This window comes from Pteronotus mesoamericanus, unplaced genomic scaffold (assembly GCF_021234165.1).
Source record: "Pteronotus mesoamericanus isolate MK-2021 breed Mesoamerican mustached bat unplaced genomic scaffold, CSHL_Meso_final contig_182, whole genome shotgun sequence".
Lineage (NCBI taxonomy): Eukaryota > Metazoa > Chordata > Mammalia > Chiroptera > Mormoopidae > Pteronotus > Pteronotus mesoamericanus.
The window spans coordinates 18,990,488-19,014,965 of record NW_026555078.1 but is presented as its reverse complement, the minus strand read 5'-3'; the positions used below and the strand labels follow the sequence as shown (position 1 = coordinate 19,014,965).

The 24,478-nt window shown below is 36.9% G+C and overlaps 1 protein-coding gene across 2 annotated transcripts in view; it reads left to right on the top strand.

Annotated features, from left to right (window-relative positions):
* The first annotated feature begins 4,877 nt into the window (after positions 1-4,877).
* Positions 4,878-24,478, top strand: part of RBM25 (RNA binding motif protein 25) — a 49,931-nt gene continuing 30,330 nt past the window's right edge. Inside the window, exons 1-4 of one of the 2 annotated variants that reach the window (XM_054567327.1) lie at positions 4,878-5,074; positions 13,546-13,666; positions 17,327-17,376; positions 19,295-19,462. In XM_054567327.1, coding sequence (XP_054423302.1) covers positions 13,561-13,666; positions 17,327-17,376; positions 19,295-19,462 — 324 coding nt within the window. In that variant the 5' untranslated portion in view covers positions 4,878-5,074; positions 13,546-13,560. Of the gene's footprint in view, positions 5,075-13,311; positions 13,435-13,545; positions 13,667-17,326; positions 17,377-19,294; positions 19,463-24,478 lie in introns of those variants that run through there. The other variant, XM_054567326.1, reaches the window with a different exon arrangement.

The window sequence follows — 24,478 nt, the reverse complement described above, 5'->3', positions numbered from 1 at the left end:
ATATGCTATTTGCTACATTGAAAATATATGTACTATGTATGTAAAGTATGAAGCATAATAATAAAATGAAAACCAGTAGACCCACCACCAAATTTATGAACTAGAACATTACCAAAGCCACTGAAGCTAACCTGTATGTTCTTTTCCAATCTCATCACTGTTGCTGTCTCCAAAAAGGAAATAGTTAACTCCAAGAGGTAATCAGTACCCTGAATTTTCAATGAATGGTTCTTTTAGTTTTGAAAAAAATATAGTTTTACCATATAGGTATGTTACTTTAAACAATAGATTATTACATATGCCTGTTTTCTTATTTTTATAAAAATGGTATCATACAATATATAGACTTCTGACTTGCTTTTTTCACTCAACATCTTGTAACTGTAGTTTTTTCATTCCCTTTTTATATCATGCTCATTATGTAATTTTTTTTCCCTCCCCTCATTATGTAATTTCTAAAAAATATGTTTATCTATTCTCTTGTCAGACATTTCAGTAGTACTTTCTCCTTTATGAATAGTGGTGCCATGAACATTCCTTTTTTTAAAAAATTCTTTAACATGTAGGACACATGCAAAAATGTCTATAAAATTAGGAGTGAAATTGCTGGATCACAGGGAAAGCACATGCTTTATTTTTCTAGGTTATGTCAAAGTAGTTGTACTTCCACCAGCAATGCCTAAGTGTTCCTATTCTATATCCTTGTATTAACAGAATTAATTTTTATAATGAAATGGCCTTAATGTGACATCTCACTATGTATATAGCCTTTCTGTGATTACTAATGGAGGGGAGCATTTTTCATATTTGATTCATCATTTGTCCTGGTTAAACATAGCTCAGAATACTTCCTCCTGGAAGCCTTTCCTAATTTCCCTAGATCCACAGGCTAGACTAGGTGCTACTACCAATACATGTATATTTCTGTCATTATAGTTCAACAAACCCTCCATTTTTAAAGCTCCTTGAGTATCTCTTTTTTACAGCCTTAAAGCATAGTATAACTCATCATTTTATAAGGAAAATTGCCTATTAAAATTTTTTAAATTTTATTTTTAAAGATATGTAATCTTTATTATAAAGATTTCCATTACCATTACCATTTAGTCCCCTTATGCTCCCTTCCCCCCAGCAAACACCACCCTGTTGTCCATGTTCATGAGAAAATTGCCCATTTTTTATACTCAATTCAAACCGATTCAGAAAAAGGAATTTACTGAGAAGCCTAGAAGCATATCTGGCTTTAAAAATGGCTGAATCTGTGGTAGGCAGTTAGACAGACATCAGCAGAGCAAGGACAATGGGCCAGGTATAGAAGGTCACTAGGGAGGAAAGCCCCCATGGGCCTAGCAACAAGCAAAACTGGGAAAACCAGGAATCTAGCCTTCAGGCTTACCTTTCCTCCCCTAACACATTGCTGGTTGTGTGGTTTAGTTCCCCTGACCTTTCTTATTGCTGGTCATGTGACTGAGACCTTCTTTTCTCTCTTGGCACGTTGCTACTTATGCAGGTTAGACCCCCTCACTGGGGGAATAAACAAGGGCACCAGAGAAAAGCCCTTAAGCATTAAGCCCCCAGGACAGTGAGGTTCTGACGTGCAACAAGTACATCTGGGCCTCAGTTGTGTTTCAGTTCCAGGACCAGAAAAGCAGCAAAACCAGATAAGCAAAGCCATGGCTGACAGCAGGATCAGCTGCACTGACTAATGACCCTTTGCTCTGGCACCAGCCAATCAGTAGAAACCACAACCCTGAAAGGACACACTTGGAAAGCTGATAAATACTCTATTGGGATCCTCTCCTGAGACCCCCAGATAAATACCCTCAACATGGAGACCCAGTGGGGCTCTCTCTCTGGAGCACACTCCTGCGTTTCCCTACCCCCTGTCCCCTAGACACGTGTTTCTTGCCTCTTTTTCTCTTGAGTTCCAAGGCCCCTTCTTTTGCCTTTGTAATTTGTTTCCTGAGCCCATTTCTTCTACAGCTCACTTCTTCCACCTGTGACTTAAAAATATATATATTTCATTTATTTATGTATTTTTAGAGAGAAGGGAAGGGAGGGAGAAACGGAGAGATACATCATCAATTAGCTGCCTCTCACAGGCTCCCAACAGGGGACCTGGCATGTGCCCTAGGAACTGAACTAGCGACCTTACGGTTTGCAGGCTGGTGCTCCATCCACTGAGCTGCACCAGCCGGGCCCCACCTCTATGACCTTCTAAATAAACTTTATTTTATAGTTTGAGTCTTCACTCTGAATTCTTTTTAGCCAGTACTTAAGTACCTAGGTTGCTGAACTGAGGTCCAGTCTGACTCCGCCAGTCTAAAACCTGGTATGGTTTTCACAGTTGCCAAAAAATTCATGTTCTCAAATTATATTGTCAAAAATCTCTCACTTTCTCTTAATTGTGTATTCTTCTGTGATGGTTTTACTCTTATCCCCATTGGTTCCAAGCTTAACTCCTCCCATTTTTAAGTGAAAAAAGATAGCCTCCACCACTCCTGCGCTTTTCTTAGCATTATTCCTGATAAAACGAAGCAGCATAGCATAATGTTTGAGAGTTTGGACTCAGGAAACAGGCTGGCCCCATCACTTACTATTTGTATAAAGTTGGGCCAGGCTATATAACCTCTCCAAGACTTAGTTTACTACTTGGGTGGGTTACTGTGAGGATTAAAGTTGCTGATATTTGCACGATGTTTAAAATAGTGCCTGGTAGAATGTAAAGGCTAAATTACCAGGCTTTGATTGGGTTATAAAGACCATCCCTGTGTCCTAAGGGACCTATCTAGAGTTGGGACTTCCTATTCAAACTACGAATATCTGAAGTAGTGGAAGGATGATTTCTTTTAAGAAATCTGGAGTGCCATTACCAAAGATGGGAATAAATGTTAGGCCAACATAAACAACGAATGTATACCTCAGGAAAGTTAGCAAGCTGTTGTTTGAGATAACTTCTCTCTCTCATTAAGGTTTTATTTATTTTATTATTAAAAATATTTTTTCTTGTATTGATTCTAGAGGGAGAGGAAGGCAGGGAGAAAGATATGTGAGAGAGCAACATCAATCTGTCTCCTGCACACACGCAGACTAGGGAGTGAACCCGTAAGGCAGGCAAGTGCCCTGACCGAAGTGGAACCAGCAACCTTTCAGTTTGCAGAATGATGCCCAACCAACTGAGCCACACCAGCCAGGGATAGGTTTTATTTTATTTTACAAGTAACACGTGGATTCGTGTACAGTGTCTTTAACAATACAAAGGGATACAGAATAATCTGAGAGAATTTGTGTTGTATGCCTCTGGTGTGGAAAAGACACTAATTGCCCTTTTCATTTGCAAAAATAATTAGCATTTGACTAGCATTTTACTAAACGAAGTATTTTCACATACATTAGTTAATTTAGTTTTTGCAAAGTAGTTCTGTATTTTGCCATGTATAATGTGCAATTTTTTTGCCCAAATTTTTGAGGGAAAAATAAGGACACACATTTTACATGGGTAGTACTAATTCCGTATCTATATAAATGTCTTTAATTCTTTTATTTATGCTTATGCGTTGAAAGTGTGACTCTAGAAAGCATTAACAATATCTGTATGCAAAAAACTACCCTGGAATATGATCATCGGTTTTGTTTCTAAATATAAATAAATAAATAATTGAATTAAAAAATTAAAACGAAAGATATTTTTTCCTGAAAGTTTGGGCCAAAATGTGGGGTGCGCATTATACATGTCAAAATATGGTAGGTATTATTAGCACTCCTCAGTGGTAAGGAAACCTAGCAGAAATATAGATAAATGTACATTTTACAGATAGTAGTAATGATGTAGCCTTTCCCATTAGTTTCCCACTGGATTTTATCTTTTGTTGGTACTCATCCTGTGTAATCATTTCTTGTATTCAGCAAATATTTACTGAGCACCTGTTCTAGGCACTGAGGTTACAACGATGAACAAAATTTCTGCACCCCTTAAGTTTACATTCTAGTGGGGTAGGAGCAGATTACAAGATAAGAACAAATACAGAGTAAAGTAGATAGTGATTGATGCTATAGAGTAAAATTAAATAGGAAACACAGGAACTGTTTAGGTACACTTCCATTTTATATAGTGATCTTCAGACAGTAATAAAAATCTCACTCTCATTTATCATACTCCTAACACTTAGCCCAGCACCAGTCACTTATGGAGACAATAACTTCATGTTGAATAAATTATAAGCTTTCTGAGAAGGAAGCAGTTGGGGGGAAAAAGGCCTGTAAATAAATATTGTTCATTAAGTACCTGAATTGAATAATCTAATTCCCAATTAGCTTATTTCTATTAATCTAATTAGCAGGGATTTTAGCATGTTTGTATTACAGAATGAAAACTGTGTTAAGTGTTTTTAACAGGTCGGTTTAGGTATTTCAAACACTTAGCTATCTCTTAGGCCCTACTTGTGAGTGTAAGCTTTTGTCTGTGCTCTTCAAAACAAAAACCCACACGGCCAGTTCTCCTATCGAGTTGTTTTCTAGGAAAGATCAGACTTTGGGGTTCCTACTAAGGTGCTGGGTGGGGACCCAGTTATCAGTCCATTCACCCTCAAGTACTGATCTAATCCCCGAAACAAACTACAAAAAGTAAGACGCTCTAACCCGCGCGCAGCCCCCGGCCAGAACCTTGACCTCAAGATGGCGTCGCGTAGTCACAAGATTCAATCAGCTCCAATCAAAAATGGCAGGGTGGGTTGTAATTTACAGCTCGAGCCTTTCTAGTCCCCACTAGGCGCTCCTTCTCTATGGTTATTCGCCGGGGTGTGGTAATTGCAGGCCAACCGAGGAGGCTCTCTATATGCGTTCTTCTCTATGGTGCTCCTCTCCATTTCCCCGGGCCGCAGTGCACGCCGGGCAAGAGGAAGACCTCCAGAAGCTCCCCGCGCAGCGCGGCTGTGTTTGCGTTGCGGCCTGTGCGAGTAGTCGCTTTGGAACCAGGCTCTCGGCGTGCGGCACGCAGAAACCTCGAACCGCTGGATCCGTCTCGTAACCTGGATCTTAGAAGTCCTCGAACACAGTACCGTTTCCTCAGCGGCGGGTGAGTTCACGCCTATGAACGCTTGTGGAAACCGGGTACCTCGGCTGGGGGAGGAAGGAAAAGCTGGGGAGGCTCCGAAAGGGCCGGGGTGGGACTGGGGTAAAGAGGGGGGCCGGGTGGGGGAGGGGACGGGCACGAGGCTTGGGTTTCTTCATTTCTCTAAGGTCTCGAAAACCAGCGGGCCCAGTAGGAGCCCTTGGAGGCCGGACCTACTTACTGCTAGTGCTTTCTTTCTTGCATTGTCGCCCACTTTCCCTTTTCCTTTCACGGTCGGTCGCAGTGAATCCGGTCGGCTCCTTCTGGGATCCACGTATGCCACAAAACGATCGGTCTGCCTCTGAGGAGCCATTCTCGGAGGCCCCTTTCTAACCCGAGCCTGCGGAGCCCAATGGTAGACTTTCCGGGCCTAGAACTCACTTGGCCTAGGCTTTGCGTAGAAGACAGCCAGCATTCACCACCCTTTTTAGAGAGGTGCTGGCCACCAGCGGATGTCTTTCCCTTCCTCTTTGGTCATTTAGAGCCTGCCCCTGAGTGAACCGCCGCCCCTCTCCGCGCCCCCAAATTTAGCTAATGCGCACCTTGTTTAGCACCCTCCTGGTTTGCTTCTGTAAGATTGTGATGAGTATTGCGCTCATGCCTCCTTCCTCCGTTGGAGGTTGCAGTAAACTGTATCTCCATTCATTCTAGGCAAGCTCCACATAAAATGCGTTACTTCTTCCTAACCCTTCTTTGGTCTTCAATACTACTTTTTAAATACGTTTTTCGAAATAGATCTAGGAGTATGAAGATTATTTTGAAGTTGTGTAATATGGATTTATATTGCCATGGAAAAGCCAATTTGATAACTGGGCAGAACGGAGCGGACCAAAACGAGGGAAGAGATTGGACTACTTTTGCACCGGACCGCTATAGTGTGAAGTACTGTGAATTAGATAGTTGGTAGTAGTATGTAAACAACTTTTATATTATCTTGGGGGCTTTAATTTTTAAAAGATTGTTTCCAGTAACATTCAGAAGTCTAGATAGGCATTTGGTTGGTCATCAGTTACTCATTCAAGTAGATACTGTACTATTCTCATTTTAACTTTTTTTAAAGCCTTTGTTGTCTACATCTGTAAAATAAGGATTGTAAGAGTATTCACCTCTTAGGTTATTGGGATTGGAATTAAATGAGAAAAATGTATGTAAAATCCTTAGTGCATTACCCAAATAGCATAGTGTTTAGTGCATATTAACTGGTATTGTTATTTAAGAATTTTCAGTGATGTGCAAGAGGCTAACCCTGATTCTGACATTTCTTCCAGGGTACTGTGAATAGACTTTTAAAGTCAAAAGTTAATCCTTAATATGAAATTTCTCATTGGTATGTTATTACTAGAAAGAGACACTGTGACACAGTGAAAACAGCCCTTGGATTGGTAATATGAGGATTGTGGGGACCTTGGGGTTCCACCCCCACACATTGTGTTCCCTTGGACAAGTTAGCTTTTTCATCTGTAAAAGCATAAGTATATCTATCTACACAAGGTAATTTGGGAGGTTTAAAATAATATATGTTGAAGGCTTTTGTAAATGAAAATAAAAATGTTAGTTGCTATTTTTATTAAATAATTCATCTTTTTGGGGTTACAAATTGTCTTTCTTGGTCCCCAGAGTGGATTTATTCATTTATTTATTCCTTCCTTTTTTTGGTAGAGAATCAAAGCACTTTTAGGAAGAAAATTATTATCCCACTGTTGCATACAGGCACCACATATTAATGGTAGTTTGACTAAGTTTATTTTGTGGTTTGCTATCTTTCTATTCCATTGTGTTAAGGCTTTTTATATATTTAAAAAATAAGTCCATTTTAACTTTAGGTAACTACCTCAGTCTAATATAAGTTTGGGATTTTCAAGTTACTTTTTTGTCCATAGACAGATTAGCTATATACTTTTTTTGATTATACATGATTTAGGGGAAAATTGTATTAACTATATTGAAACATTGGAAGCAGAAGTAATCATTGAATTTTTTAAAGTCTTACCAAAATATCCTGTGTACTTTTAAATTTCTCAATAGTCTTTGGCACTACCACTGTCAGTCATAATAATTTCAATTATTATGATCTTCGATTGCTCAAAGATTTTGAATTAACTTTTTTCCTACTTTTTTTTAAATTCTGAAAATAAAAACCATTTCCACTAGACAGGATTAATGGTACTGCTTTTTTAAACTTTATTGACATAATTTCAAATTTCAAAAAATATTAAAAGAGTTGTACAAAGAATTCTCAAATATCACCCAAATTATACAAATGTTAACATTTTACCAATATGCTTTATCCTTTCCCCTTTTTCTCTTAGTTTTCTTCTGAAGTGTTTTGCTAGTAAGTTGCATATGTGGTGTTCCTTAATCCCTAAATGTGTGTTTCCTGAAAACAAGGATATTGTTTTATTTAACAACAGTACAATGATCAAAATCAGGAAATTAATATTAATACAGTAGTATCTAACCTGAAGGTCTTATTTTGCATGAAATATCCTTAAGTGGTATTGCTTTTTTTAAAATAGCTTTATTAAAGTGTAATTGACATAGAATTCAGTCATTATAAACTTACAATTCAGTGATTTTTAGTAAATGTGCAGAGTTGTGCAACCATTATCGTGAAGGATCCCTCTTTCCTGTTTACAAACACAAAGTGGAAATCTCAGAAAACGATCAGTTCCCTTTTGAGAGTCTCAAAACATTTTCATACATATGAAGAACTTTCCTGCAAAAGAAAATTTTGGTTAAGCATTTACCATTCTTCTTTGGACATGGAACACTTTTTTCTAGGAATAGTTTCTGAAGACTCCAGGTCTGTGGAAATTCATTTTGAGAAATGACGTTTTGAGGGGCTGGCTTTTCTTAGGCTGGGGCAATTCTGTCAGTCCACTGTAACTTGCCAGGTTGTAAGCAGGGGACAGTGCATGCTATACCAATTCTTTATATACATTGTAGAACCACTGGACTGGCTGTATAAGTATATAACTTAAAATTTGGTCTTTCATAATTAAAGTTAATGCTTAGAAAAGAACCTGGCACAGAATTGGAGCTATATATTGAGTGAATGAAAGAGTTGTATAGGAGTACTTGCTGAGGAGAGTCTATTGGTTCATTTGCATTTTGCCATTTCAGAAATTTGGCACACAGTTTCCTGATGGGGTTAGGCTGTAAATCTATCTATGGTAAAAATATTTTGTATATATTGGGATAAATCTGAGGTGGAGGAATATGTATAAGCAGTAATAGTATTCTCAGGAGTGCAGGAAAAAGATTGTTTAAAAGAGTATTGGTAAAAAAAACAATGCATACATATGTTGAGTGGTAGAGATAAATCTTTAGAAGTATTTTGAGGGGGGGGGCGACCAAATTCATTGAAATAAAATTTACATACAATAAAATGCACCCATTTTAGTTTCAGTGAATTTTGACAAATGCATACACCTGTGTGACCATTGCCACACTAGAGATAGAGAACACTTCCATCATAGGTTCTTGTTTTTGTTAATGTGTAATACTTAGCTAGGTTAAAAATGCTTTGAATCTCCTAAAAATGAAGCATGGCTATTCAAGTAATTTTAAAATGCTATATAAATCTTTTCAGTCTAATAAAAATAACCTCTCCATCTCCTTTTAAATCCCACACACATTTCCTTAGCAGTTGGCTACCTTCATATTATATCCAGAATCTACAAAGTTGTTACCTCTTTTACCATACCACGGTTCCAGACCACGTCTCTTATCTGGATTATTGCAGTAGTGTTGTGTTTGTTTTTTTTAAATCCTCACCCAAGGATATATTTATAGTTTTAGAGAGTAAGGGACAAAGAGAAACATTGATCAGTTGCCTCCCATATCCGGCATGACTGAGGATCAACCGGCAACCAAGGTATGTGCCCTGACTGGAAAGCCAACCGCAACCTTATGGTGTACAGGATGATGCTCCAACCAACTGAACCACCTCGCCAGGGCTGGAGTAGTATTTTGCTTTGGCCCTTGTTTGCCAGTCTTAAGATAACACAGTGTCAGGGAACACTTAAAATAAAAGTCAAATAAAAAAACCTTTTAAATGTTTTCCAAAATCTTTACAATGGCCTACAAAGCCTTATACTCTGAAGCCCCTCCCCAAGTAATATTCAGCATTTATTTCTGACTTCCCTTGCATACCGTGCTCCAGCTGTTGGCCTTGCTATTCTTTCTGCAAACCCTCCATGCCTACCTCTGGTGGTTTTTGCAGTTTTCTTTGCTTGGAAGGCTGTTGCCCCCAGATGCTAATAGGGCTTCCTACCTCAGCCTTGTTCAAATCTTTGTTCAAATGTCAACTTCCTGGAAAGACCTGACTACTGTATTTAAAATAAAGCACTCCCTAGCTCTCTTCCCAACTTCATTCTACCAGAAACTATCAAGAGTATTAGAGTTGCCAACTATAGGTAAAACCTGATAAACTTTGGTTATGGTTATAAAAGTTTATTCTTAATCATTTTCACATGTGAAAATATAGAATACTTTATATTGAGCCCTGGCCCCTTACGGCTTTGGTTCAAGAGCCTTCCCTTAAACCAAAAGGTTGCGGGTTTGGTCCCTGGTTGGGGAGCAGAGGAGAGGCAACTGATAGATGTTTCTCTCTTCCCCTCCCTTACCCTTACTCTAAAATCAATGTGCATGTCCTCTGGTGAGGATTAAACTTTTCGTTGAAGTAAGTGGTTGAGATTCTCATTTTAGGATGTTTAAAATGAATATCACCATAAATGTTCATTTTTTTGAATTTTTATAAAAGAGCCATTATCTTATTAAGATTACCTCCACCTTTGAAGTTCAGCCTGTGAACAAGCAAGTTTTGAACAATTCTAAATAAAAGGGAAATATTTCATGGAAAAATTAGGACAATGGAATGGGTATATTGGCATAAACAAAAGGTAAACATAATCTGGTTAACAGAATGAATTATACACTTAAAAGCCATGAAATATTGTTTAAATACCAAGAACTAAGGTATTAAATAATATATCTAATACTTGGGGAAAAGTGATTTTAGACACGAATTCATGGCCCAATCTTTATGACTGTTGTGAGGCTAGGCACTGGGTCATCGTTAACATAATACCTAGCACATGGGGGCTTCTTTATAAATTTGTTTAATGAGGTCCTCAGAGTTCATTTGTTTACTGATTCATTCATTTATTCAACAGGCGTTAATATCAACTACCCTCCTAGGAAAAGTGCTGAGATAAGAGTGTTAAAATATAAGAGCTTCTGTAAGTAGGACAGTAGCCTTCTCTGTTTTAAAAGGAGATATGCTCTTGCCTTATAGAATATTTGTTTTTATTTTTGGACAAAAGTATAACGATGGATTATTTAGAAGTATAACACATTTATAGTCTTAAATTTAGTTACATCTTCCCTTTTTAACTTATGTCAATACCTACTTGGTATTTTAAAGCATTTCCAGTATTCTATTTGCTAAGTATATGAAATGATCCTAGGAATTTATTTTACTTGTAAAACCTTCTAAATATTGTAAGTGTACTGTGTTTTCTGAAATGGAAATTTAGATTTTATAGAATATTTTATACACTGACTTAATTAAATCAAAAGAACAACTGGGGGAAGAATACTGTGTTTTGCCATGTATAATGCACACTTTTTTTGCTCAAATTTTTGAGGGAAAAGGGATGCGCACTATACATTGGTATAATGATTACCCACGTAAACAGTGGCTATAATAATAGGTGTAATAATCCCGTGTATAAGCTGCACAAAACAAGGGTGGGCATTATACATGGGAGTGCATTATACATGGCAAAATAACAATAACTGTGAGCACAAAGGATATACTTTTTTAAGACTTGTAGATAAATGTCTAATAAACAGGTAAAAAGAGATACTCAACCTCATTAGTGATTAGGGAAATGCAAACTGAAACAAGAATGTTCTTCTATCAGATTGTTATAATTTAAACACTGATTTACTCTAGCATTTGTGAGGATATGAGGAAAGGGCATACCCATATATTAGTGGTGGGAATATAAATTTTTACTCTAGTTCCGGGCGATGATTTGGAGATAAAGTGTGGATACCTACAGTAATCTGTATTATACAGTTACTTAAACAGGTGCATAGTTACATGTTAAATTTGTCATGTTGAGCATTATTTGTAAGAGGTAAAATGTGGAGCCAACCATTAATGTGGCTTGAATAATTATTGTATGTCTGTATTATGGTAGTTTACTGCCTTACAAAGAATGGAATAGAACTTTATGAACTGACCTAAAGAGATGTTAATGAAAAAGAGGGAGAAATGCACATAACAATGTAGTATGATTATATTGTTTGCAGAAAAACACAAGTGAATTACATATTAGTTTGTGTGTAGAAAGATACTTAGAAGAATACAACGATATATACCAAACTCTTGGGATTAGGGGCGAGAAAGTGGAAGACATGCACTTTTTATCTTCCCTCTTCTGAAGGGTGAGTAAAACAATGTATAAAAAAAGAAAATAGTAGAGAGAAACATTTTTTTAAAGCTTCTAACAACTCTAAACTCCTTCAGTTACAGCTTGTAGGTGGGGAAATTTTTCCTAGTGTCCAGCAGAAATACATGCTGTTGATCAGATCACTGCTTTTAATGGCATCACTCATAGTAGAACTTATTTTCATTGCTTTTTAAAATCGGTGCATGGAATCCACGTAGGACATCCTAATGTTTTTCTACTTTTTCAGATAGATGTGGACAGTTGACTATATTGAGGAACATATAACATTTGAGGGGAGGAAAAGTCCTGGATATTTAAGTATTCCTTTAACTAAAAGTAAAAAATAAGTTTGTTTAAGCGGGGATGTCCGACCTGCAGCCCCCAGGCCACAGGCCACATGTGGCCCCGGATGGCTGTGAATTCGGCCCAACACAAAATCGTAAATTTATTTAAAATGTTACAGGATTGTTTTGTGATTGTGTTGCAGTGTATTTACTGTGTGGCCCAAGACAACTCTTCTCCTAGTGTGGCCCAGAGATGCCAAAAGGTTGGACACCCCTGCTAAATTATTGAATAGTAGTATCATAACCCAGGTGAAACAGTTCAGTGTGTGTGTGTATTTGGTTTAAAGATTTCATGTATTCACTTTTGTAGAGAGGAGAAGAGAGGGAGAAAGAGAGGGAGAGAAACCTCAAGGTGTGAGAGATACATGGGTCAGTTGACTTTCACACACCCCAAACTAGGGACCTGGCTTGCAACCCAGGCACATGCCCTGACTGGAAATCAAACCAGCAACCCTTCGGTTTGCAGGTTGGCGCTCAGTCCAGTGAGCTACACTAGGCAGGGCTGTGTTCTTGTGTTTTTAAAAATCAAATGCTAGCAACTGATTATTGTATGTCAACTCTAATTAAAAAGAACTTTACATTCCAGAATGAAAAGAAAAAAAATAAATGCTAGCATCTGATTCTTGAATTTCATTCATCCATTTGTTTATTGAATTTCATTTCAGAGCGGTTAAGGGGTTTGCTTTTATGTTTAAGAAAAAATATGACTTCTGCATCCCCCTTCCCAGAGGGACCTCAGGCTACCTCTGAGCAGGGGCTTGGCCTGGGCCAGACACTGGCTTAGGCCTCATATGCCGCCTCCTGCTTTCCTGCCTATATAAAAGGGGGTCGGGGGGATTATGACTTAAAATTATTGATTTTTTTCGGGGGAGGTAGTGGGGAGAAAGATTGATTTGTTGTTCCACTTATTTATGCATTCATTGGTTGCTTGTTGTATGTGCCCTGACCTGAGATCAGACATACAACTTTGACATACTGGGAGGATGCTCCAACCACCTGAGCCCCGTGGAACCTATGACTTTCTTTCTCATTGTTATAAATTTTTTGTTGTCTTTATATTTGAATGGTTGGTTACTCAGTGACCTGATGTCAGGAGATTCCCCCATCCCTGCATCTGCCAGGTCTGTAGTTCACTGAGATAATCATTTGTACTTGAGGAACTGGCCAACACTGAATTAGTAAATACTATGTAACTTTGTAAATTAGTTTCCAGAAAAGGCTGATAGGTATTAAAAAATGTGAATGCATCAAAACAGTTTTTAAAAGTAAATGTTAGAAATCTTCCTGGATTCTGAATTTGGTTTAAAAAGATTCATTGATATTTGGTATTTAATTTTTGGATATTAACTGAACCTTAAAATTTTTTTCTTCCTTTATATGTATTCCCATATGATTGTAGGAGTCTATCCTGAATTTAGATCGTGTACATTTTGGGAACTTATTTTAGAAAAGATCTAAGTTTTAAAAATTCTCAATGGACAGACAGAGAAAAGAGGGTCTTTGCCAACTCCTTTGGGTAAGAAAACTTTAGAATTTTGCAGATACTCTAAACATGAAGGCCAACACACCAGGCACATCGAATTGTAGAGTTTCAAATAAAATGATTTGTCACGATTTCTTTTTTTAGACTGCTGGAGTAAGAATGTCCTTCCCCCCCCATCTGAATCGTCCTCCAATGGGAATCCCAGCACTCCCGCCAGGGATCCCCCCCCCACAGTTCCCTGGCTTTCCTCCACCTGTACCTCCAGGTAATTTTGTGAATTCTGTTGTTTTAACTCATACTTTTGTCTTTTCAGAGTTTACTTTAGGAAGATGATACGTATGTGACTGTATGAGTAAAAATGTCTGTTAACATCATTTCGGAAATGTGATGTCTCATTTTCCTGTGCCACAAGTTCTCATATCTGGTTGAGTATGAAGTCATTTGGGAAATTTTTAAATAAATACTTAAAAAAACACGTAATTGATTCATGAGGTTCAAAAATTAAAAGGTATAGAGTGAAAAATTGTTATCACATTTCCACATAACTATTGTTACCATCCTTTTATAGAAAGAGGGAAACAAAGCAGGGTTCTTGGTTTCTTCCTTGTCCTTCCAGATTTTCTAATGCATATTGCAAGCCACTATAAGTATGAATTCTTTTATCCATTAGTTTTTTTCTTTTAACACGGATATATAGTAATATTCCATATATACACTATTCTGCCCCCTTTTTCTATAGAGCTTTCCAAATCACTATATAAAAGCTTTCTCTCTCCAAAGTTCTGTGAGGTATAAAAAAAAAGTTTTTCAGGCCCCATCCCAACCCACTGAATCAGATCCACAGAAATTGGGGTCCAGCAGTCTTTATTTTTAGCAAGTTCACAGGTGATTCCTAGGCATCCATTTAAGAGAACCTACATTTGAGAACCATTATCTTGAGGTACATGATTAACATTACTTGGCTTGAGAGAAAGTTTACCTTTGTTTTATAGTGGTTTTTAGAAATTTTTATATTTTAATAGGCTTGAAAACATTTCATACAAAATCAGTTTTCCTTCCAAAGGATAGTGAAAGTTCTTAATTTGCATATTAGAAATATTTTGATATAAATCTGTAAATCAGGCTGAAATCATCATCCAGAAATATATATATTTTTAAAGATTTTACTTATTTTATTAGAGAGGGAGAGAAAAATCCATGTGTGGTTGCCTCTCACACGCCCCTACTGGGGACCTGGCCCGCAACCCAGGCATGTACCCTGACTGGGAATCGAACCAGTAACCTCTCAACTTGCAGCCTGGCACTCAGCCCACAGAACCACACCAGCCAGGGCAGATCCTTTTTCTTTTTTTTTTTTTTTTAATGGTTCTTAATAGTAACCATGATAGTTTTTAAAAAGCCCTTATGTTACAGAGTTATAGGGAAGAATAGTTTACTTTCTGTTTCTTTGTGAAGAAGTTAAGGGATTAGGAATGAAGCTCAATCACTTGTTCAGAATCTGAAAAGATGACAAATCTTTTGCCTTAATTTTGTTACCAATAGGATGGTTTTATAGACAAGATTTTAAATTCCTTTAAACTATTAAAGAACAAATACTAAATGTAACATTTAGTGATAAACACTATACCAAATATAACTAGAAGTGGAAGATAATTGGAACATTTTTCTTAAGACTACTTCCTGACCGGTTCAGATGAATCAGCACTGCAAAACCAGATTTTCAGTATTCTTACCTGGTTTGATCAGTGACCGTAGTAGTGTGGGCATTTGTTCGTAGAGTGGTAAAGTTGTTGATTCTGATTCTGTTTGCAACAGCATACACTATCATGTCTTTCTCGGGAAGCATACCTGGTTAATAACTCAGGTTTAGTTGTAGCTCATTCACTACCTGCATTCTGTGTGTCGTATCAATACTTTAAAAGGTAAAAAAAAAAGAAAGTAGTCGTATGCTAAACTAGTGCAATATTTGAAGACCACAATTCCTATGCAATGTATAATTTCCTTGTAAGTGCAATTAATTGAACTTCAAAAAAAAAATTTTTTTTTTAAATTTTAGAGAGGGGGAAGGGAGGGAGTACAAGAGGGAGAGAAACATTGATGTGCAAGATATACATCGATCAGTTACCTCTCCCACTTGAGGACCCGGCTCACAACCCAGACATACCCTGATGGGGAATCGAACCATCAGCCTTTTGGTTTGCAGGCCGGCATTCAGTCCACTGAGCCACACCAGCCAGGGCACAATTAATTGAACTGTTAAGTGAGATAATGTGTGTTATGCTTACATACATTAAATTAGAAAATAAAGTTGAAAAACAACCATAATCTTTCCTTAAAAAGTAATATATGGATATAGGAAAAGGAAGTTTTCTCCCACAGTTCCTGAGTTCCCTTCCCCAAAGATAGCCTTTCTTATCAATTTCTAGAGTATAGCTGTCCAGAGATATGCTATGGATATCCCAGTGTGTTTACTCTTTCCAAATTCTTTTCTTAAAAACAACTAGTTAATAATACATTTTTCATACTTTGTGCACTTTGCCTTTTTTTCACTCTAGCATGTGTAGATTTTATAATGGTAGCCATATAATTTTTAAAGTAAATTCTATACTGCGTGTTGAGGTAAGAAACATACAGTTAAACTTCTAGTAATTTGAAAAAGGTAAAAAATTTTCAATTTGTCTTTTCTGAATGGTCAGGGTGCCACATAGATCACAGTAGTAAACAAGGGGTGTGTTGTTTTTTCCCCAAAGTTGAAAGTGAAAAAATTAGATATGAATTGATTAATAGTAATTTTGAGCATCTCCTGTATTTAAGTGTCCCACAAATGATCTCAGATAATCTCGCAGACACTCTGTGGAAATAATTACCTTACTAGAATTGAGGAAACTAAAGCTGAGGTTAAGGAGCTTGTGCAAGGTTACATATCTAAAAGTGATAGAACTGAGAATTGAACCTGTTTGCTTCTGAAGCTTTTTTCCCCCCCTATTTTGTCAATCTTACGTAGTCTAATTGATAAGCAATCTTGATTTTTATCTTTTGGAAAACCGTGAAGTCACTTTGAATAAGTTATATTGGAAAATAAAGGGATAATGTTAGAGGTTTAAGAATTTATTACTAGTCTTAGATGGATAATTATTTTAAATTGATGCTAAATTTGGGTTGAAAAATAATTTCAGAACTTGTGCTATATTTAAAAGCATTTTTAAAACTTACATTGGAAAAGTAGACTGACTTTCGCCCTCATTGCAACCTTTTTCTTAGTTCTCAGATGTAAAATTTCTTTATTAGTTATTTACACAAAGACTGAATACAGTGGCTCTTGGTTAGTAAGCAATGTAGTTGAAAACAAAAATTCAGTTGTCAATAGTAGATAGCCCATTGACAGCTCTTAAACCCTCAGAGTAGCAGCTTGTCTTAAGAAATTTTTCTCTTTGACAGTGACTGAGATTACTGATCTTATTTTTTCCATGTTTTTTGTTTTTAATTAAAGAACTGGGAATAACATGATTCTTCATAGGTTCCCAGATTAATTTCTCATTTGGTAGTTATAAAACTTTCAAAGGATTTTTTCATTAGTATTATTGTTAACCCATAAGTAAATCTGTGTTTGTGAACGTTGCTGGTTTTGAGGATGTACTGAACAGATGAACGTGAGTCAATAACTACCTAGAGTTTTATCTTCCTTAAAGCAAAAGCATGTTGTGTTAGCCTTTTTGCTTTTAAAATAGTTTTTTCTTTGTATGTAAGCTTATACAGATTGACTTGATACTTCATTGCTTTTGAAAATAAGGCATCAGTCAGTATCTCATTAGTCTTACATTTCCACCTGGATTAACTGTGAGAGTACTTGTATGTATGGCATGTAGTTGATACAGAATACAGTCATATAATTGTGTGCTTACAACTCATTATGCTTTTTCCTTAGGTACCCCAATGATTCCTGTACCAATGAGCATTATGGCTCCTGCTCCAACTGTAAGTATAATTTTAAGGAGGAATTAGGTATGGTAGTGATAGTGCTTTTAAGCTAAAAAACTTGATAAATTATTTTAAATGTTTAAAAGGATAGTAGGAAGGGTGTGAGCATCCATTTCTGTCATCCTCTTTATTAAGTAACATTTTCCCTCAACTGTACATATATGCAATTGTCCCTAAAATATGCTCCCTGAATAATTTATGGTTTTTCTCTTATTCTCTAGACTCATGTACTTACTAGTTCAGATTTAGGACATTGGCTTTTTAAGTTATTTTCTCATCCTTTATCTTGGTTTTTAGATATAAGAGAGTGAAAGGATGTATCTGATCTTATTTCTTTTTAAAAAATTTTTATGTATGTATGTATTTATTTTTAGAGAAGGGGGAAGGAAGGGAAAAAGAGAGGGAGAGAAACATCAGTGTGTGGTTGCCTCTACCATGTTCCCACTGGAGGCCTGGCCCACAACCCAGGCATGTGCCCTGACTCAGAATTCAACCAGCGACCCTTTGGTTTGCAGGCCAAGACTCAATTCACTGAGCCACACCAGTCAGGGCTGATCTTTTTTTGTTTGTTTGTTTTTTAAAGACTGTAAGAATGATCCTAGCAGAAATACAAATTTCAAAATAAAAATTTGTGTTGAATATATTTCTATTCTTTCCTCCCACCTACCTTTTAGCCTCTCCCAAGCTATTTTTCCCTCTTTTAGTATGATACTATAGTTTTACTGAAGCCTTTCCTTTGGAGAAGTTTGTCATTATTTAGTCTTAGGTCTTGAATCTTAATTCTGCACATTCATCAAAACCTTTGTACACTTGACGCATCTTAGTTAAGAATGTTAATATATGACACATGAATAAATAATAACCCTCTCAGCTGTATTTTAACCAGCTATTTCTTTTTGTTCATTGGTAGAATATTAGGCTTCATTTGGAATTCCACATAGAGGGTAGACCTCATTACCTTCAACAGTTTTTATACCTGTGGCTTTTGAAAAGGGAGGGGAATCATGTTATTTATTTATTTATTTATTTATTTTTACATTAAGAAGGAAGATGGGAAGTAGGTGGACAAATAAGAATATGTTATGAGGCAGACCACTAAGAAGATAATGGTTCTGTAGACCAAGGGGTAGTCCATTTTTTCTTGCATTAGACACTCAATTTTGGGGCATTTTGGAAAACTTTCACATGACAGGTATCCTTACTATCTTGCATCTCATCCTAGGAAAACAGCATTTGAGGTTTGAAGCAGCTCCCCCAGTTCACCACTGTTTATTCAGTGCCTATTGTGGGTGTTTTGCTAAATTCAATTCCATATAAAATGATGAGAAAGGTTAGTCCTTCCTCTGGGAAGTTGAAAGTTATAAAGGGTAAATTTTTAGTGTGGGAGAGTGCTATGGGAGTATTTTAATATTCTGCAAGAGAATTAGCAGGGATTATTGAGATTTGCTGTTATACTAGTACACAGTACAGCTGTGAAGAGACTTCTGGATATATTTGATAATTTTAAATCATTTATGATGTCTTAAACAATAAAAAACTCTCTTAAACATAAAATTTCTATCCCAAGTTACTTCTGCTTTTCCAGGTTTTTAAAAGAAAGGTAATCCAGCAGTGGGACTTGACTTGTCATAAGTGTTTTCATTAATAAAAGAGTTATGTGCTTTAGGAGCTTTAGGTTAAATATGTAGATCCTTTAATAATAAAGTGCTATGTACAAGGTGGAAGAAAAGTAGGTTTACAGTTGTGTGGATAAGACGGTTTGTTTATTAATTATGGTATTGTTCATAGGAATAACGGTAAACTTGCTTTTACCCTACCCTCTTTTTACTAATTTTCATTGGTGTTTTTAGCCTGTTACATTAAACATGGTAAGTTTAATTGCCAGATGAAATTTTATTGCCTTTCTTCATTCTAGGTCTTAGTACCCACAGTGTCCATGGTTGGAAAGCATTTGGGAGCAAGAAAGGATCATCCAGGCTTAAAGACAAAAGAAAATGATGAAAATTGTGGTCCTACTACGACAGTTTTTGTTGGCAACATTTCTGAGAAAGCCTCAGACATGCTTATAAGACAGCTCCTTGCTGTAAGTCAAACCGTTTTTGTTTTTTTGTTTTTTTCATTTAAAAAGTTTTTGTTATAAATTTTAAACTTAGGAAAAAGTAGGAATAGGACTCTGCGTAATTATTTTCTCTGTTTTATTTTGGAAATTCTCAATCCAGCAAAAAAAGTTGAACAGAGTACAGTGAGCACCCTTGTAACATATTTTGTCACATTTATTCTCTCTACATACATGCTGCACACTTTCTTTGAGTAATTTGAGAGTAACTGTGACATGACATTTCACTTTTGAATACTTCTTGTGTCTCTTAAGACTAAAGACATTCTCCTACATGATCACAAAATCATCATTACACTTAAGAAATTTAGGGGTGATACAGTATCGTTAACTAATACACACAGTCCTTTTTTAATTTTTAAATTGAATTTCCTCAGTAATTTCCAAAGTGGCTATTTTTGTGTTTTTGACCTATGATCCAGTCAAGGCTTACACATTGCATTTGATTGTCCCACTTCTTTAGACAATTTGTTTAATAAAGAACAGCTCCCTGCTCTTTGTTTTTTGATTTGCTCGTTTTGATTTTGTCTTTTTTGACACTAACGTTTTTTTTGAAGAGTCTATTTTTTTTACAGAATATCTCTCCTAATTTGAAATCAAGTGAGTGTTTGCTTTTATCTACATTCAGAGTAAGCATTTTTTGTGAGAATACTTCATGGGTAATGTCTTGTTCTCCGTGTCATACAGGAAAAGGCACACAGTGTCTCTGGTTCTGTTTTTGGTGATGGTTAGTGACTCTGGTTAAGGTGGTCTGATCTCTGTATTGTGAGAGTCTTTTCCCTTTGTTATTGATAAGTAATCTCTGGGTTTATATGTGAAGATAATGAGTTCTCTTTCCTAGCAACTTTTAAAAAATTGATTGATTCCTTTTTAAAGTTTTTATTCTGAGCATAAAAAGTTGTTTTGACTTCATGAAGTCATTGATTTTCTTTTTTGTGTTTAAAAAATTTTGTCCTGGTGATATATGCAAATATTAAGTGAAATAATACTGAGTGATTTTATAGTATAAACAGTGCCCATACTTCTTCCATAATCTCCCCTTTTCTTAGAGAAGATAGTTTTAAATATTTTCCTTTTTCATTTTATAAGTAATGTACATTATCACCATTTGTTGTAAATTATATGATCCTTGAATCAAACAATGATTAGAAAATAAAACACCCACGAAACTGACCTTTGTCAGATCTCTGTATTTTGTGATACTAACTTCAGCTATCCCCCCCCCAAATAAAACATTAAAATCGAAAGCGCCAATTCCCAGCTCTTTCTTTCATGAGGTTAACTACCAGAGATAATCCACTGTTCTAAATTTAGAGTTGACAATCTCTGTATATTTTTACTTTAATTACATATTTACAGATTGTTTAAAATTTGTAATTTACCAGTTTTATTTTAATTTTTCTAAAAGACTTTATTTATTTTCAGGGAGGGGAGGGGAATGGGAAAGAAAGGGAGAGAAACATCAGTGTGTGGTTACCTCTTGTGTGCCCGCAACCCAGGCATGTGCCCTAGACTGGGAATCGAACTGGTGCCGCAACAGCCAGGGTGTAATTCACGTTTTAATTTAGTACTTCTTCATGGTTTGCTTTTTGTCACCTAATGTGTGTAGCTTTATTCACTGCTAGGTATTGCATTGTAGATAAATACCATGAATTGTCGATTTTCTACTGGTGGTCATACAGATTGTTTACATTTTTTTATGTTTTGCTGTATTATTACTGGTCATATCATGTCTTATTCATAGGTGAACCTGAAAATGTTCTATTATATATTCTCTTAGAAGTGGAATTTCTGAGTAGGGCATGCTTATCTTCAGCTTTATAAAATAATGCCAGTTTTTCCCAAAGTGGAACATTGGGAAGACATTTAAAAAAGTATCTTCATTAAGATCTAATTTATATACCATAAAATTCACCCTTATAATGTATAATTCAGTGGTTTCTGGTACATTCAGAAAGTGGTACAAACACCACCACTAATTCCATAGCATTTTCTCTTTTTTTCTTTTTATTTTAATTTTTAGAGGGAAGCGAAGGGAGGGAGAGAGGGAGAGAAACATGGAAGCACGTTCTAATCGGGGAAACTGACTCGCGACTCAGGCATGTGTCCTGACTGGGGATTGGACCTCAGCCTTTTGACTTGTGGGATGACTAGAAAGGCACCCATCCCACTGAGCAAACCAGCAAGGGCTAAAGAGCATTTTCATTACCTGAAGTAGAAACCTTTTACCCATTAACAGTCATTTCCCATTCTTTCCTCACCCCAATCCCTAAAACCACTATCCTACTTCTTTCTCTATAGATTTGCCTATTCTGGGCATTTTATATAACAGAATCATAAATATGTGGCCTTTTTGTTTTCTTTCACTTAGCATAATGTTTTCAATGTATATCTATATTATAGCTTGTATTTGTATTTCAGTCTTTTTTTAATATGTATTTTATTGATTATGCTATTACAGTTGTCCCATTTTTTCTCCCCTTTATTCCTCTTTGCCATGCACTCCTCCCCTTAGTTCATGTCCATGGCTCGTGCATATAAGTTCTTCAGCTTCTCCATTTCCTATACTATCCTTAACCTCCCCCTGTCTGTTTTCTACCTACTATTTATGCTTCTTATTCCCTGAACCTTTTCCCCCATTCTCCTCCTTCACCCACCCCTTTGATTTCCATTTCTGTGATTCTGTTCCTGTTCTTGTTGTTTGCTTAATTTTTGTTTTTGTTTTAGGTTCAGTTGTTGATTGTTGTGAGTTGTCATTTTACTGTCCACAGTTTTTGATTTTCTTCTTTTTCTTAGATAAGTCCCTTTATCATTTCCTATAATAAGAGCTTGGTGATAATGAAGTTCTTTAACTTTACCTTATCTGGGAAGCACTTTATCCACCCTTCCATTCTAAATGAAAGCTTTGCTGGATAGAGTGATCTTGGATGTAGGTCTTTGCTTTTCATGAGTTTGAATACTTCTTTCCAGCCCCTTCTTGCCGGCAAGGTTTCTTTTAAGAAATCAGCTGATAGTCTTAATGGAAACTCCTTTGTAGGGAACTGTCTCTTTTTCTCTCACCGCTTTTAAGATTCCTTATCTTTAATCTTGGGTAATGTAATTATGATGTGCCTTGGTGTGTGCTTCCTTGGGTCCAACTTCTTTGGATTTTCTGAGCTTCCTGGGTCTCCTAGAAGTCTTTCCTTGGTCAGATTGGGGAAGTTCTCCATTATTTTTTCAAATAAGTTTTCAATTTCTCACTCTTCCTCTTTTTCCTTCTGGCACCCCTATGATTCTGATGTTGGAACGTTTAAAGGTTGTCCCAGAGGTTCCTAAGCCTCTCCTCATTTTTTTGAATTCTTGTTTCTTCATTCTGTTCTGGTTGAATGTTTATCTCTTCCTTTTGCTTCAAATTGTTGATTTGAGTCCCAGTTTCCTTCTCTTTACTCTTCGTTCCCTGTATGTTTTTCTTTGTTTCACTTTGCGTAGCCTTTACTTTTTCCTCCATTTTGTGACCATGTTCAACCATTTCTTTGAGCATCCAGATTACCAGTGTTTTGAACTGTGATTCTGATAGGTTGGCTAACTGTTCATCACTTAGTTCTGTTTTTGGAGCTTTAATCTGTTCTTTAATTTGGGCCATATTTCTTTGTCTGGGCACACCTGTTATTTTGTAAGGGGCCTTAGGTATTCGCCAGGGCAAGGCAACCCAGGTCGCTGTGTTGTGACACTGCATGTGGGGGAGGGGTCCGAGAGGGAAGGGAACAATGCTGCTTGCTCGGCTCCCGGCAGGCTTCCAGTCACTTGCCCTGCTACCTGCAAGCAAATTGGGCCCTTCTAATGCTGATTTCTGGGTGGGTGGGATTGTGTACATTCTAGGACCCCGTGGGTTTCTCCAACGAACTCTCCTGTGAGGCTGGGAGTTTTCTCCTGCTGTCGCATCCTCTACAGTTTCTTAAAGCCGGAGGTTTTGAGGCTTTCCTTTCTTGCATTGGAACCCTGTATTACGTGGTCTGTCTGGCTCCCCAGCTGTTTCTCCAGTTTATCCTCACGCAGATGTGGGACTGCCCAGTCCTCCAGCCACAGCCTCACTCGTCTGGTCCTCCAGTCGTTGCCTTGCCTTGCGTCCTCTCCACCCTTGCTCCCTGTCTCTGCACCTCCTGCTGGTCTGGATGAATGTTTCTTTAATCTCTTGGTTGGTGGATTTCCATACAGTTTGATTTTCTGGCAGTTCTGCTTATTTTTTTGTTTTTAAATTTGTTGTTGTCCTTCTTTTGCTTATACAAGGAGGCAAAGTATATCTGTCTACACCTCCATCTTGGCCAAAAGTTCTGTATTTGTATTTCAATGTCTTTTATGACACTGATGATGTTATATTTAGTCGCTATGCTACATTTTGTTTACCCATTCATCAGTTGATTTACAGTTGGGTTGTTTATATTTTGTGGTTATGAATAATGGTGTATGCGGTTTTTTTGTGGACATATGTGTATTTTTTTCAGTTTGAGAGATCTCTTTTAAAAACCTGTTCCTGATTTATATGTGCAACAGAGTGTTTTAGTTTTAGGTTTTGTTTGGATTCATAAATTTTCCTCCCCTCCCTCCCTCCCTCCTTCCCTCCTTCCCTCCCTCCTTCCCTCCTTCACTCTTTTCCTTTCCTCCCTCCCTTCCCTCCCTCCCCCGTCTCTCTCTTTCCCTTTTAAGGCTTCTTTTAAATGTCTGGTGATCCTTGACTGTTCATATTTAAGAGTAAGGGATTAAAAGGCTTTTGTATAAGATGCATTTGTAAAATGTTGGGCATCATTGTAGAGTAATGTAGCCAACAGCAAGTGGTTTTAAATATTAGTATGTGGATATCTTTTTTTCTTTTAAGGATTGTTTGTTTGTTTGTTTATTTTAGAGAGGGGTAGAGAGGGAGAGAAATATCAGTGTGTGGTTACCTCTTGTGTGCCCTCCGCTGGGGACCTGGTCTGAAACCCAGGCATGTACCCTAGACTGGGTATT